At 42.6% G+C, this 16587-nt stretch overlaps 1 protein-coding gene across 1 annotated transcript in view; it reads left to right on the forward strand.

The window, feature by feature from the left end:
- CRB1 (crumbs cell polarity complex component 1) overlaps nt 1-16587 on the forward strand; it is a 259524-nt gene that overhangs the window by 113298 nt on the left and 129639 nt on the right. The window contains exon 2 of the mRNA XM_052654054.1: nt 3861-4445. Coding sequence (XP_052510014.1) covers nt 3861-4445 — 585 coding nt within the window. The remainder of the gene's footprint in view (nt 1-3860; nt 4446-16587) is intronic.

The raw sequence follows: 16587 nt of genomic DNA on the forward strand, positions 1-16587 counted from the left end.
TCTGGAAAAGTAAATAGAAAGTTAAAAAGAAAGTAAAATTAAGGGGAAAAGAAAAGGTAAAAGTAGAAGTCTGTAGGACAGAAAACCAAGAAACCAAGATAGTATAGACAAATTCTACAAAATCAAAGTCCATTATTTGAAAGATGAGTACAATTATTAACATATAGACAAGAAAGATAAGTTATAATAAAGGGGGTGTGAAGGAGAGTTCCATTTTCTCCAGATGCCCATTAGCACTTGGTACTGTCAATCTTTGTCATTTAGTCATTTGAATGGGCGGGCAGTTATGCACATGCTCAGTCTTGTCCAACTCTTTGCGAGCCCATGGACTGTAGCCCGCCAGGCTGCTCTGTCCATGGAAACTTCCAGTCAAGAACACTGGAGTGGGTTGCTATTTCCTTCTCCACTGAGTCGCCATACTGTTTTAAGCCATACAGGCTTTCCCGATGGCCCAGATGGTAAAGAATCTGCATGCAGGGCAGGAGACCTGGGTTTGATCCCTGGGTCGAGAAGATCCCCTGGAGAAGGGAATGGCAACCCACTCCAGTATTCTTGCCTAGAGAATCCCATGGACAGAGGAGCCTGGCAGGGTCCACGGGGCTGCAAAGAATCAGACACGGCTGAGCAACTAACACTTTCACTAGGCTTTTCATGGGGTTTAGAAGGCAGCAGAAGTAAACACTTAGGTGGATATCACCATGGTTAAGTAGGAAACTCTACCCAGAAGTATCCTAAATTCTAAAATAATGCAGGAAAAAGAAATGAACTTTGGAATCAGACAAATCAGAGGTTCAAATCCCCCTTCTCTATGACCCCGTACAAATAGCTCATTCCCTATAAAACTCAGTTTTCCATCTGTAAAATGCTGTGCACAAATGCTGTTAGAAGTTTACTTTTAAAATTGCACCGTCAGGGCCTATGATATAAATGCTAATTTCCTTTGCTATGTGTTTTTCTATACAAATGCTTCAATTAATGGCTTAAATGAAAATACTTCATTTTTAGATTTTTTTTGATGTGGACCATTTTTAAAGTCTTTATTGACTTTGTTACAATATTGCTTCTGCTTTTTTTTTTTTTTTTTAATGTTTTTTGGTTGTGAAGTATGTGGGATCTCAGCTCCCTGACCAGGGATTGAACCCACACCCTCTGCATTAGAAGGCTGTTTTAACTGCTGGACTACCAGGGAAGTCCCAAGATACTTGATTTTTTTGTGCTCCAATTAAACTTTTTTTATAAGACAGATGGCAGGTCAGATTTGGCTCACAGGCTAGAGTTTGCTAACTCTTGCTCTAGAGTTTACAATATACATCTTTGACTTATCACAATATGCCTATAAATAGTACTGAACCTCTTCAAAGTATCTCTTAAGAACTATGCTACAGTTCACTTTCCCTTTTTCCCTCTCTTACTTTCCACTATTATTCCAAGATACTTGATTGCTGAAGGAAGGGGAAAACCATCATTATTACCACTAACAAAATGCAACAAAACAAAACAAGACTGAAAATGTAATTTCATCATATGCCTTTGACAGTGAGAGTTCAGAGAGCAGAATTGCAGTATTTATTTCTCTTTTTTTTAGTTTGGACACAGGAACTCTAAGTACTGTAAATGATAGAACTTTTGAATGTTTATCTTCCTCCCTATCCTCTGCCCTCTGCCCCGCTCTCAGACCTCTGCCTTCGCACACTTTCATGCTTTTCATGTGATTGGCAGAGCAAAGCCAATACCTCTCATGCTTTTTCCTTTTTTCTTCTGAAAATAATGCCATTCCTTCACTTGCATTCATTTAAAATGACATCTCAGATATATGTATACTTATGGCAACCCACTCCAGTATTCTTGCCTGGAGAATCCCACGGACAGAGGAGTCTGGCAGGCTATAGTCCATGGGGTCTCAAGAGTCGGACACAACTTAGTGACTAAACCACCACCACCACCATGGTTGATTCACGTTATTGTACAGTGAAAGCCAACACAACACTGTAAACCAACTGTCATCCAATTATCAATAAAAATAAATTAGAAGGCATCTTAAGTACCTTTTCTTCAGTGAGGCTTTCCTGGTAGACTTGCCCTGAACCCTGTGATCACACAGCACCCTTTCTCCCATGTTGTGTTGTGACATTCCTCCACTCCATTCCAGTAGGTATGCGCTGAGCAGATACTATGCAACAGGGAATGTTACAAACCCAGAAAACGCCAGAGACAAGGTCTTCCCGTTTCCTTAGTGGAGCTAGACCTGCAGTGAGGAAAACAGAAAACAAGCATATGCCCAGAGAAACAAGCAAACACTCCCATAAACATGAGGAAGCAAAACGCTGTAAAGGCTTAGAAAAGGGGTTCAGAGAAAGCTCTTCTCAGAAAGTGACACTGTAGCTGAGACATGAACAGCTAGAAGCCAGTCATACATTTGACAACGTGATTGGAAAGCCAGTGCTTGAAAAAAACAACTGTGGGAAAAGGATGACTGGTTGAGTTTTCCCATAGGGACTAGAAAAGGTCTGCTCTCAGATTAACCCTCCTGATAACACATAAGCATATGTTAGCCTTCTGTGCACAGGCACTGGAGGGGAACTTTCAGCTGCCAGAAAGACTCCTAGCAAGATAACTGTGAAAGCCCTCACTCTTGTGTGATGAACCAGTCAATCGCTATCTTTCCATCTTCCCATCACACTCTTGGTGACCAGACCACATTAAAGAGAACCAATTCTCTTTTTGCAGGAAGAGATTTACCACTTTTACATATTTCTCAAAGTTTTCATGCTACTTTCTTCTGACAGTAATTGATTTATATCTCCTAAGAGCACACTATTAATTTCATAATTTTTAAAATTGTAAGCCTAGACCATTATCGACTATTATATTAGTGAGGAATATTGTGAGACAGGAAGTAACAATAAGAGAATGATGTACTAGATAAATCCATACACAAAAGACAATGTTTTGTTATCTGATGCAGTTGAGTTACCAAATTAAACAGCTTCTCAATATACATGATTAAGAAAATAACAGTGCTGTGATCATAATATGTGTAGATTCAGGGGAAAATTATACGCATGCAGATATCCAGTGAATTTGGAAACGAATCACAGAAGTATTGCTTTCTTGCTGGTCATCATTCCAATTAGAATTTCAAAAATGTTTCCCTAGAACAGAGAAGCTTTCAGAGATTTGGAAGTCCATACACTTTACATCTGCTTCCTTTCAGTGGGACTTAACCTGTCATCTGTAAGAAGCACAGCATATCTGTTGCTGTGATGATTATAAATAATCTATGTGAAACACCTGACATGCTTGGTACACAGAGTAAACCTTCACAAATTGTGTTTTATTTTAATTTTATATTCTCAGTGTTCTATACTTTTCTTTTTAGACCACACAAGATCATTGTAATAAAGCAGTCATAAACCAAAGTACTGTATTCATTCATATATTAGTTTCAGTTAGACAGTATATTCAGAGACAATTTTGTAGCTTATCTCCCAGGATACCCCAAAAATCCTCCATGAGAGAATGTGGATTTCAAAATTTAGGGTTTTTGGGGAAATTTAACAATTTACCCCATTGCTCAACAGCACTTCTACCTGAGAAAGGAAAATGCAAGAGAAGCAAAGAATCAGAAACCAGCCATTTCTGCTTCTTATTAACAGCAGTGTGGAAAAAAAGATGACAAATCAGCACTATGACAGAGCTCGTTATTAGACATCGCTTGACAAATTCATCACCAGAACCAGTCAAGTTTGTATTCCGTTAATGAGTTCATTTGAAGTGCATGAAGAGCAGAAAGATGGACATTCTTTAATTTTATCATCCACCATTTGTTTGCATGTTTCATCTGATGTTTTTCCTTGTAGGTTCCTTTTGCAATAAAAATGACACCAAGTGCGTCTCCAGTTCTTGCCAAAATAATTCTACGTGCAAGGATTTCTCAAAAGACAAGAGTTGCCGTTGTTCAGACACAGCCGTTCACGGGGACAAAGACTGCGGGGAAGAGGAGGAGGACCCCTGCCTCTCCAGCCCCTGTCCGGAACACGCCACGTGCGTCCGCGTCCCGGGGGAGAGGCGCTCTCTGTGCAGATGTCCCCCCGGGCACAGCGGGGCCGGCTGTGACACCGCCGCTGGCCCCTGCGGGCCCAGCTCCTGCCTGCACGGGGGCGTCTGCCACCGGGACTCCGGGCCCCCTGTGTGCGTCTGCCCCGCTGGCTACACGGGAAGGTTCTGCGAGCTGGACCTTGACGAGTGCGCTTCCAGCCCCTGCCTGCACGGCGCCGTGTGCCGGGACGGAGGCGACGGCTACTCCTGCTTCTGTGTCCCGGGCTATCAAGGCCGGCGCTGCGACGTGGAAGTGGACGAGTGTGTGTCGGAGCCCTGCAAGAATGCAGCCACGTGCCTCAACGAGATCGGACGCTACACTTGCCTCTGCCCGCGCGGGTTCTCCGGTAAGTGGGGGTCCAGTCCGGGGCGAGGAACCTAGCCCTCTGCTTAATGTGATGGAAGCACAAGAGACCTCGTATGGCCCACCCTACTGCTCCTGAACATGGCCTTGATAGGAGCTCATCAGCAGATAGGGGGCCTTCTTAGCTACTTAAAATCCACCCAGCTTGAGCGTTTGTCTCTGTTATTTTAGATTCAGTCTAGAGTTAGAGGGCTTCTAGGACCTGGGCTTCCTTAAGGCAGTCCAGTCTCCCCATCAGAGCAGACGCCGTTTGTCCCAGGGGTGTGGGCGGCCTGGTGGGAGCCGGCCAGGGATGGACACAGGATGTCGAAGTGTGATAAACACACCAAGGATAGCAAGCTGACTGAGCATGGCGTTTGAGATAAGTCATGATTTTATTATTAAAAAAGCGACTTCTGGCTGAATCTCATGGAAACAGCAAATAATAACCCCATATATCTATTCACAAAGTTTCTGCTGATGTTGATTTAGTAACAGAGTAACAAGTAGCTCATTCAATATAAGGCTCCTGCCTGCTCAGTTACTCAGTGTGTCCCACTCTTTGCGACCCCATGGACTGTAACCTGCCAGGTTCCTCTGTCCGGGGGATTCTCCAGGCAAGAAGACTGAAGTGGGTTGCCATTTCCTTCTCTAGGGGATCTTCCCCACCCAGGGATTGAACCCAGGTCTGCTGCATTGTAGGCAGAGTCCTTATCATCTGAGCCACCAGGGAAACACAAGAATACTTCAGTGCCTTTCTGCAGGGGATCTTCCCCACCTAGGGATGAACCCGGGTCTCCACACTGCAGGTGAATTCTTTACCATCTGAGCCACCAAGTAACTATGATTATGTATTCCTTCCATAGTAGTTTGCGTCTCTGTTAAAGAATGCCCTAAATTCTGTCCTCTTCTTCAGATTATCTGTGTTTTTGTCTCCTCCCACTGAAGTGTTAGTTCTGAAAGAAGTAGTTTTCTGTTTATCCTTCAGTTCATCAATACTTTGGGAGTATTTATTATACTAAGTTAGTGAATTAAAAAGAGGAGTACTCAGCACAGTGAATCGTGGTGAAATAATAAACTGTTAGTGAATTGTTCTAATTAATTCTTCCTTATGTTTCTGGGTACTCTTCCTAGTCATGAAACTGGGTGAATAGATATTAAACTAGATTTTACTTTCTCTATTACTTTATGCATACTTTACAATGGTGGAACACATGTCACATGGAAAATTATTTTGTTCAATGTCTTTAAATTCTCTAATATGCTAAAAATTACGGGCATGCTAAAGTAGCTCATAAAACAGAACTGCCTCATGAAAAACCCTTTGTTCACAGTCCATATTATCATGTCCATTCTTTTGAGTTACAGCAATTGAGTTTCAAGTATTAACATTTTTAATTTTTTATTGGGGTAACTGACATAATATTACATGTTTCATGCACACCGCATTATATTTCCATTGTATACACTACAGTGTGCTTACCATCAACATTTTATTAGTGTTTGAATAAACATGAGACGTTAATTTTTATAGGACTGCTTTTGGGATTGCATCTGTTTATAAAGTCGCATTGGAAAACCACTATAGCTTATTAAGATACTATCTCCTGTTTCCCTCTCCTAGTATAGCATCATGAATGGTGACTGAGAGGAATAGACGTAAAGGAAATGTTTCAGCCATATAGATTAGTTTTCTAAAACAGCCTTATAATTGCAAAAACATAGCTTGAAAAATTCTGTTTTACAGAGTATGTGGTTTTTTTTCTTTTTTTACTTTTACCTTTTAATTGAATTGTAAGGTTTCCTTTAAGTGGTCTAAATTTAGGCATAAAAGATGTCAAGGATGTATCCCAAATGAGAAATGCCTCTTGTGGTCCTTCCTCTGTGCATCTCTGTGTCCGCGTCTCCTCTTTACGAGGACACCAGTCTGATTGGAGTAGGGGCCACCTCAACAGCCTCACCTTAGTGACATACTCTTAGTTCAAGTGTTTGCAGTGGATCATTCTGAAATTGACACCTTCCTTAGAATTAGTCCGATTGACTAATAAACGTTTTTCATGTTAAAAATGCCTGCAGTATGAGATGAACAGAGCGATTAGAGGGCAGGGAGACGCATGATGAAGTGTGATGAAGCGAAGCAGTATAGGGAAACATCTTAGTTCCTCAAGTGAAATAGATCTTTGATATAAAAATAATCTTTGGGGAAATAAGAAAAAAGCACTGTAATGTATTTATTGATTGTAAGATGCATCTCATTTCACAAACAAAAATGTATGACAATTTTATTTTTTTATTCAATAAAATGCCTTAGTATGTGGAGATTAGTTAATACATGGAAGCTAGTTAGTACATGGAGGCTATTTAGAAAACATTGCGATTCCAGGCATAAGACTTTAGGACCAGCCTGGATGAGGGACTAAAGGCAGGTAAGGGAAGAACAGGTGTCCACGTCATTAGGAAGAGGACTTTCTGACATTATCACAGCCAGAATATTTTCAAACTTATTTTACCCACCAAAAACTTGAAATCTCTAATATGAAAATGAGAATGCATTAAATATTCAATTGCCATTTCCAGCTTAATGAATTTATAATCTGTTTCAGTCTTTCTCAAATCTTAGCATGTAACAGTCTCACCTGGAGAGTTTAATAAAATACAGCTTCCAGCTCAATAGATCCGAGGTGAGGTCCAAGAGCATGCATTTATAACAAGCTCCTCCGTGGTGCTGCTGCTGCTGGTTTGGGGACCACACTTTGAGAGAACACTGATATAAACAAGTAAATGGATTGTCACGTGACATCTTTGATTCTTATTTTACAAAGCCTGTAAGACAAGGATCAACCCAAAGTAGTTATACATGCATTTTTATATACTTATATTTTATTTTTTATGTAGGGAACTTCCCTGGTGACTCAGACAGTAAAGAATCGGCCTGCAATCGGTGGGAGACCCCGGTTTGATTTCTGGGTTGGGGAGATCCCCTGGAGAAGGAAATGGCTACCCACTCCAGTATTCTTGCCTGCAGAATAGACTGAGGAGCCTGGTGGGCTATTGTCCATGGGGTTGCAGAGAGTTGGACGCAGCTAACACACACCCTTACATATTTATCTTTATATGTAGCGCATAGGTATGTACTGCATATGCTTATGTATCTGCATGTATATAGGTTTTTTTTAATTAGAAAAAGTTCCAGATAAATGATATGGGTAAAAATAAATATATGTTGAATTCATTCAGTCATTAGTGAATGACTTCAGAGTTTTTTTTAAATTTGTGTTGAAGTATAATTTGCACTGTTATGTTAGTTTCAGGTGTATGTATAGCAAAGTGATCCATCTTTTTGATGGATCATTTTCAGATTCTTTTCCATTCATTATAGGTGATTAGAAGATAGTGAATATAGTTCCTTGCTGTATATAGTAGGTCCTGGTTGTTTTTCTCTTTTATATGTAGTTTTGAGTATCTGTTAATCCCAAACTCGTTGCAGAGTTTTGAGCAGAGGACTGAAAAGGTTCAACTTGCATTTCAACAAAATCACTCTGCTCCTTGAGCTAAGGATACACTGAAGGGAGAGGTTAGGGTACAATTAGAGTGCCAGGGGAGGGTAATATAATAATCCAAGCAAATGGACTGTTATTGGAGAGGAAAGAGGGAAAGAGAAGTATCATAGTTTAACACCACCGCCTTTTTTCCTTTAAAATTTAGGACAGAAATGGACACTGAAGGGTCACGAATGATGCAAATAAGAGGAGCGCACGCCTTCCCGGGCCTGCTCCCTTCTGCCCTCTGGTGGGAAATCCAGATTATCCCGCACAGGTCTCCCCTTCACAACAGGTGTAGCCACAGGGAAGCCCCCCTTAGAGGCTGGCAGATAAACCGTGTTATCATGCAGCTTCTTTCTGGGCACCTGAAACTTATTCTGCTTCTCCACATGACATGATATAGACGCTACTTATGTAAAATCTCCTATAAGACCTTCTCTTTTTGTTTTTGTTTTTTTTTTTTTTATAATTCTTCATGTTCTTCTCTAAGCTTTTTCCAGTAGTCCTCAAAAGGTAGCCAGTTCTGACACTGCCGTGAAGTGGCGTTTATCACAGGCAAAATTTGAATTTCAGTCAATGTGGAGATTCGCACCTAGGCTTGATGTTCCATCTGTTCTTAATGTATTTTTGTTCAGGTAAATCACTTTGAAGCTATGGTGAATCAAATGTGTGATTGAATGGTCATGAAAATAATTTGGGGAACACAAATGTATTATGTAAAATATAATCTTATTTCATGATAACTATTATTTTTATTACCATTACTATTGAAAGTTTTTTGTTGATAGTGTAATCCTATTTACAAAATTAAGGCATGAACTTAGATCCATTACCAGGAATAATTTTCTTAGATAGTCCATATTTACATAAATATATGAGGCACCAGTTTAAAGAACACTTAAATATTGATTCTGTGAGCACCTACCTAGACACTTCAAATTTTACTCACCATATAATATACCCATAAGAATTATCTTTCAAACCCAAAAGACAAATAATGTGTAACAAACAGCCTAAAGAGAAATTCTGAATTTCACAGGCTATATCTTTATTTTATCAAAGGGAAATGGTGGTTTTCCTATAGGCTCTTAATTGTGAAATTGACCGATTTTTGGTGGGGTCATGCAAAGGCAGTTAAATACTGCTCAGGGCTTTGCTCAGGAACAGACCCATTTGAAATAGTTTTCATGAGAAATACGGTTTCTTGCAGTTGACAAATGTTTGTTGAATGAGAGCACAAAGTAGCAAATGCAATTTGCTCAGAAAATATTCATCACAGTTTTGCCAGGCACTGGACACTGTGCCAGACCGTGAAGACCTCAAGATGGCTCAGACAGAATTTATCCGTGACAAAATGCTCACAGCCTGTTCAGGGAGAAAGCATGTGAACAAAAATTGCAGTCTCTCTCTGAACCGAGTGCTGGGGAAGCAGGAAGAAAGATGCCACTCAGAGTCAGGGGACACTCCGGAGAAAAAGTGGTCCATGAGCAGGGCAGGGTGCACCAGCTCCGGGATGTGGAGCTGAGACTCTTGTAATCTGGCTACATTTATTGTTGTTTTTGTGTGAGTTACAGCGAGCTGCGAGCAAGGGGGAGGGCTGCGGTGGTGTTTTGGAAAGAGGTGGCGTCTCTCCCGTCGTGTTTGCTGACAGTTGGCCTGTGGCCCAGCTGGCAGTGTGGATGGCATGCTCCATCCTAAACGCCCTCCCTCTTCGGCTCTCCTCTCAGTGCCTTGCAGCTGTGCATAGGTGTGCGGGTCTGAGAGAGGAGGGTGTGGCCATACAGCTGCCAGCATGCAACGTGGGGAATGGGGCACAGGATTCCAGGCCCAGCTTGGACCTTCTCCAGTGGCCTGATGACGGTAAACAACGAGAGTTCTGAGTTTCCATTTCCTCACTTTAACAAGTAAACATCATATTAGCACCTAATGTCAGATTCTTGGTGAGAATGAAATGATTTAGTGACAATATTTCCATAAACTCTTTAGGGCTGTGTGTATGTTGGTTGTCACTATTTTAACATCTTCAATATTGCTGCTGCTACCAAAGCTGTTATACAACCCTGACCAATGCATTTTGCAGATATCATTTTCTTATATGTGAGCTGCGTTCATTCTGAATAGATTAGAATCATACTCAGGAATACTGAGTCATAGTCCCAGGACTCTGAGTTTATATCATAAAATAAAGGAATTAAGGATTTGTTAATATTATAACATTTCAAACACTCAGGAATAACAATTATCAAGAAAGATAATTGTTACAATTACAGGATTATCATTACAGAAGGCTGAAATGTATAATGTTGGTATCACTGATTACCCATAAAGCCTTTGACTGTGTGGGTCACAAAAATTCTGGAAAATTCTTAAAGAGGTGGGAATACCAGACCAGCTTACCTGTCTCCTGAGAAACCTGTATGCAGGTCAAGAAGCAACAGTTAGAACCAAACGTGGAACAATGGACTGGTTCAAAATGGGGAAAGGAGTACGTCAAGTTTGTATATTGTCACCCTGCTTATTTAACTTATATGCAGAGTACATCATGCAAAATGCTGGGCTGGAGGAAGCACAAGCTGGAATCAAGACTGCCAGGAGAAATATCAGTAACCTCAGATATGCAGATGACACCACCCTAATGGTGGAAAGTGAAGAGGAACTAAAGAGTCTCTTGATGAAAGTGAAAGAGGAAAGTGAAAAAGCTGGCTTGAAACACAACATTTAAAAATCTAAGATCATGGCAGATCATGGCATCTGGTCCCATCACTTCATGGCAAACAGATGGGGAAACAATGGAAACAGTGATAGACTTTATTTTCTTGGACTCCAAAACCACTGTGGACAGTAACTGCAGCCATGAAATTAAAAGATGCTTGCTCCTTGGAAGAAAAGCTGTGACAAGCCTAGGCAGCATATTAAAAAGCAGAGACATCACTTTGCAAACAAAGATCCATGTAGTCAAAAGTATTGTTTTTCTGGTAGTTATTTGTATGGATGTGAAAGTTGGATCATTAAGAAAGTTGAGTGCCAAAGAATTGATGCTTTTAAACTGTGGTGCTGGAGAAGACTCTTGAGAGTCCCTTGGACTGCAAGGAGATCCAACCAGTCAATCCTAAAGGAAATCAGTCCTGAATATTCATTGGATGCTAAAGCTGAAGCTCTAATACTTTGGCCACCTGATGCGAAGAGCCAACTCAGTGGAAAAGACCCTGATGCCAGGAAAGATTGAGGGCAGGAGGAGAAGGGGGTGACAGAGGATGAGATGGTTGGATGGTATCATGGACTCAATAGACACGAGTTTGAGAAAACTCCAGGAGATACGGAAGGACAGGGAAGCCTGGCATGCTGCAGTCCATGGGGTCACAAAGAGTCGGACATGACTTAACAACTGACAACAGCAACAGATCTTAATACATAATAAAAATATGTAATTAGTAAATATGATTAAAATAATAAAAGAATACATCTATTTTCATGTTTTATCGGGGTTAAATTCATCCCTGATAATGACATTGGTTTCATATAAGAATGAAACCTCTGCGACTAAAATATAACGCAACACCAAGGCCCTGTTGATTGTCCATGGTGGTTTATAGAAGTTAAAAATGTGAGGTGGCACAGAGCAGTCTGGGAACCGATGAAACTCAGTTGTCTCTCAGAGACGAGTCCTAAGCTTGTAAAGTCTACTCTAAGCAAATGCTTTTTTGCAAAGTGTGTTAATACGTTTTGGTATCCTTAGAAAGGTGAAGGTGAAGTTGCTCAGTCGTGTCCGACTCTTTGCGACCCCGTGGCCTGTAACCTACTAGGCTTCTCCGTCCATGGGATTCTCCAGGCAAGAATACTGGAGTGGATTGCCATTTAAAGGTGTGTCTAAATGCACAAGCCAGAAATCTTATTGGATAAAAATTCAAAATGCTCCCATTGAAACTAAAAGTCCCAATTCTAATCTCTCATGTTTGTGTGTGTTAAGTTGCTTCAGTTGTGTCTGACTCTTTGCCATCCTATGGACTGTAGCCCACCAGGCTCCTCTGTCCAAGGGATTCTCCAGGCAGTAATACTAGAGTGGGTTACCATGCCCTCCTCCAGGGGATCTTCCTGACCCAGGGATTGAACGTGTATCTCATTATGTCTCCTGCATTGGCAGGTGGGCTCTTTACCACTAGCACCACCTGGGAGGCCCTTAATCTCTCATAATATCTTGCTAACTGTTATTACGGTAGCTTGACACTTTGAATCAGAGCAGGAAGTCACACAGACTCTTTTCATCGCTCCAGGAGGTTAAAAGATTATAAGTGACATGTAGAAACCCAGGCCTCTACCGTAAACCTATAGTTGTAATGGAAGCGGGTGCTCCGTACCTCTGCACTGATACTGGCTGCAGATGCGCTCTGATGGCTGTTGTAACTGACGCACTGTACATCGCTCCTTCAGAACCCAGGAATGGCGTACATGATTCTTACTCAAGAGCAAATTGTGCACAGAGCCCAGTTAGTTATTGAGTATATTGGGTGAGCAGCGGGTTTTACAAGGAAGGAGAACAGCTGTGTGCAGTCGAGGGGTGTGAGAGATGGTGGGCTGCAAGACCATCCTTGTAGGTGGCTCCAACAGTGTCCATATCTTTTAGAAGCTTCTGTAGCATTCCAAGACAACATGCTTTTTCCTGGAAACAAGGAAGAAACTATTTTTAAAAATTAACACAGACAATGGTAAAAGCAGATCTGTCTCTTATGAAGATCACTCCTAGAAAAGAAATGTAGAGAGAGACTTGGAAGAGAGAAGCCGGTCGTCAGACAGGATGAGAGATGGTGAGCAGGGTCTGGGCAAGTATACAGAGATGAGGATGGCACCTTACATCCATTTCTAAGGGAAGAGTGACGAGTGACGGGATGTGATGGTTAGTTAGGGCATGGGAAATAGCGAGGAAGATCGTGGTAATTCCTGGAAAACTGGCTTGAGTGACCCGGATGATAACCCCATTCACCGGCAGGGGTGGGAGAGAGGATGGAAGGAGGAGAAGGAGGTTCAGAGAGGGTGGACGGAGGAGTAAGGGGGTCAGAGAGGGTGGACACAGGAGTAGAGGGGTCAGAGAGGGTGGACGGAGGAGAAGGGGGGTCAGAGAGGGTGGACAGAGGAGAGAGAGTTGATATTTGGAATTGCTCAGTGATGCCTGTGAGATAGTTGTGGAGACATCCTAGAGATGGTTGGATTCAGAAGGGCGGTCTGGCTCAAGTTACAGATCAAAATCATAGTTTCTGAGAAGATGTTAAAGGGAAAAACTGCTTCCTGATTTCCCTGAGAATGGTCACTTGCTTCTCCCCCCAGCCCCCATAGTCTTTTCTCAAATGCAAGTAAGTAAAACATTTAAAAAATTTTTTTCCAGTGCACCTTTAATTTGTTGGCTTTACTAGAACTTGGTGTTTTTTGGTTGAAAGCGCTTTCCATGCAGCCCTTATTAAAGGGTTCCTTCCTCTCTCCTTGAGTCTCGGGGCCAAGAGGGAAGTTGACTTTCTCAGCCCACTGCTCCTTGAAGACCGTCCTTTAGTTCATGACTCTCTCATCTTCCTCATAAGCTGTTCCTTTTCTAATCCTGACTCTGCCACTTTCTAGCTTTTTTATTTTGTTTAAATTCTTAACTTCTCTGGGCTGCGGTTTCATCCTTAATAAAATGGGCATCATAGTAGTACCTCATGGATAATTTTTTGACAAACAAAATCAGATCATGCGCATGAAATGCTTAGCACAGTATCTGGTGTGAAATAAACTCAGTGAATGCCAGCTGTTACCATTAATAACAGGCAAAGATCTTTGTCTTCAAAACAGTTGTGGGATATAAGCAAGTAACAAACAAGTGAAATATAACAGTGGATGGTCTGTGGAACCCAGAAGGCTGGAAAGAGTAAGGGAAATGAGTAAGACTTCATTGAGGATGGGACATTTACCAGAAGCCTTAAAGGATGACTTCATCAGGTAGATAGGTGGGAAAGAATTTTCCAGAAGAGGGAGAGAGAGCAGTGTGTCTAAACTTGAGTGAGGGTAGAGGGACCTAGTGGGTTTGAGAAAAAGCAAATGGTCTCATAGGACTAGAATGTAGAAGGGTGATAGAATTGTCATGGGAAAAGAACTTGAAAACATTACAAAGATGTTTTGGTACCAGAGTAAGTTTTTGGTTTATCTAAACCCAGTTAGCAGCTATTGCAGAATTTTATGGAGCGAGCTTTTAGAATTTCTTGGGCTTCTTATTTTCGGTGACCCCCATCTCTATTCCACTATAACCATGCAAGAAGACAACTTCAGCTCAGAGCCTGCCCTCGTTCAAAAGGTTTTACCACCCAAATGCCCACAACTAAACTTCCCGTTTCCTTGCTTCTATTGAAATCTCCCTTCAGCTCCAGCAGAAGCTCCGTCTCCTGGCCTCTCTGCATCTGTGCCACCCATCACTCTTTCCCTGTCTTGCTGTCTCCCCAGCCAGCCTGGGATTAGGGCCACGCTGTGCTGTGCTCAGACGCTCAGTTGTGTCTGACTCTTTGTGACCCCATGGACTGTGCCCCGCCAGGCCCCTCTGTCCACGGGATTCTCTAGGCGAGAACACTGGAGCGGGTTGCCATGCCCTCCGCCAGGGGGTCTTCCTGACCCAGGGATCGAATCTGTGTCTCTTACATCTCCTGCATTGGCAGGTGGGATCTTCACCTCCAGGGCCACCCGGGAAGACCGGGCTTCCTGGGGAGCTGCTTTAACGATGAGCCTCTTTCCTTAACTTTCTTGCCCTTGACCTGCAGTTTGTATTTCGCAGCTTTGCAGACCTGGGAATCCCCACTGCCTGCTGTCTTTTCTCGCGCTTTAAGGGCTGCTGAGCCACCTCAGATATTAGCTGCCTGTAGTTATGTATTTAGTGTTTTTCGTGTGTGTATGCATGTGTGCTCAATTGTGTGACCCTTTATGACCCCATGGACTGTAGCCCACCAGGCTTTTCTGTCCACAGGATTTTCCAGGCAAGAATACTGAAGTGGGTTGCCATTTCCTACTCCAGGGGATCTTCCCAACCCAGGGATCAAACCCACGTCTCCTCCATTGGCAAGCAGATTCTTTCGCACTGTGCCACCTGGGAAGCCCCTAGTATTGTTCAGCAGGTATTTACATGTCAGTTGTAGATTTTAAAAATCATATGTAATACAGAGGTGTTTCACGCTTTTCCAGTTTCTAGCTCCTGTTGTCTCAGCATCACATCTGTATTTAACTGAGTTGGAAGCTATCCCAGATTCCCTGGCAAATTTATCTTTGCTTCCAATTCCTTTTCGAAATTTTTAAAAATTCTACCTGCTTGGAGAAGTCAAGGCAGGAACACTGGAAAGAAGAAATGACTGTGGACTGTCCCTACCCTTCCCTGAGCATTGGCTGTATCCAGCCTCACTCGGAGCTGGAGGGCAGCATGCAGTCCTGGGCGGTCTGCCCGCAAACCCACGCTCCTCTACGCGCCTGTGATGAGCGGCAGAGGAAAGCGGGGAGAAAAGGAAAGTGAGAGCCACAGGGACAGTTGTTATAATTCTCTCACCCGGTCTCATAAAGCAGTAATTACTTCGCTTACCAGAAAAAGCATTGGCAGTTTTTCAGGCTTGCACAAGCATTCTCCATAAAATCATTTACCTCCATATATTCAGGTTTCATGTAGTTTTCTCTGTTTGCCCATTCTGTGGTGTGGCAGCCTGGGAATTATGGTGGCCTGATGTGTTTTCCTAGTTCTAAAAGGAAAAACAGGGTACTCACAACCTCTTTCCTGGGTCCAGCATGTGTCTAGGGTCCCATCCTATCCCTAGCTCACCGAGGATAAAGATGAGAAGTCTGGGGTTCTCCTCCACCTGCATTTCTGATGTATCTTTGACCCTCAGTTTCTCTCCTTTAATCTGAAGGTTGGACCAAATGCTGAAGAGTTCTGCTTGTTTGAATGTGCTCCTCCAATATTTTCCATCCTCAGTTCAGTCGCTCAGTCGTGTCCGACTCTTTGCGACTCCATGAATCGCAGCACGCCAGGCCTCCCTGTCCATCACCAACTCCCGGAGTTCACTCGGTGTCGCGTCCATCAAGTCAGTGATGCCATCCAGCCATCTCATCCTCAGTCGTCCCCTTCTCCTCCTGCCCCCAATCCCTCCCAGCATCAGAGTCTTCTCCAATGAGTCAACTCTTTGCATGACGTGGCCAAAGTACTGGAGTTTCAGCTTTAGCATCATTCCTTCCGAAGAAATCGCAGGGTTGATCTCCTTCAGAATGGACTGGTTGGATCTCCTTGCAGTCCAAGGGACTCTCAAGAGTCTTCTCCAATACCACAGTTCAAAAGCATCAATTCTTCGGCACTCAGCTTTCTTCACAGTCCAACTCTCACATCCATACACGACTACTGGAAAAACCATAGCCTTGACTAGACGGACCTTAGTCGGCAAAGTAAGGTCTCTGCTTTTGAATATGCTATCTAGGTTGGTCGTAACTTTTCTTCCAAGGAGTAAGCGTCTTTTAATTTCATGGCTGCAATCACCATCTGCAGTGATTTGGGAGCCGCCCAAAATAAAGTCTGACACTGTTTCCACTGTTTCCCCATCTATTTCCCATGGAGTGATG

This window comes from Budorcas taxicolor, chromosome 16, assembly GCF_023091745.1.
Source record: "Budorcas taxicolor isolate Tak-1 chromosome 16, Takin1.1, whole genome shotgun sequence".
Taxonomy (NCBI): Eukaryota; Metazoa; Chordata; class Mammalia; order Artiodactyla; family Bovidae; genus Budorcas; species Budorcas taxicolor.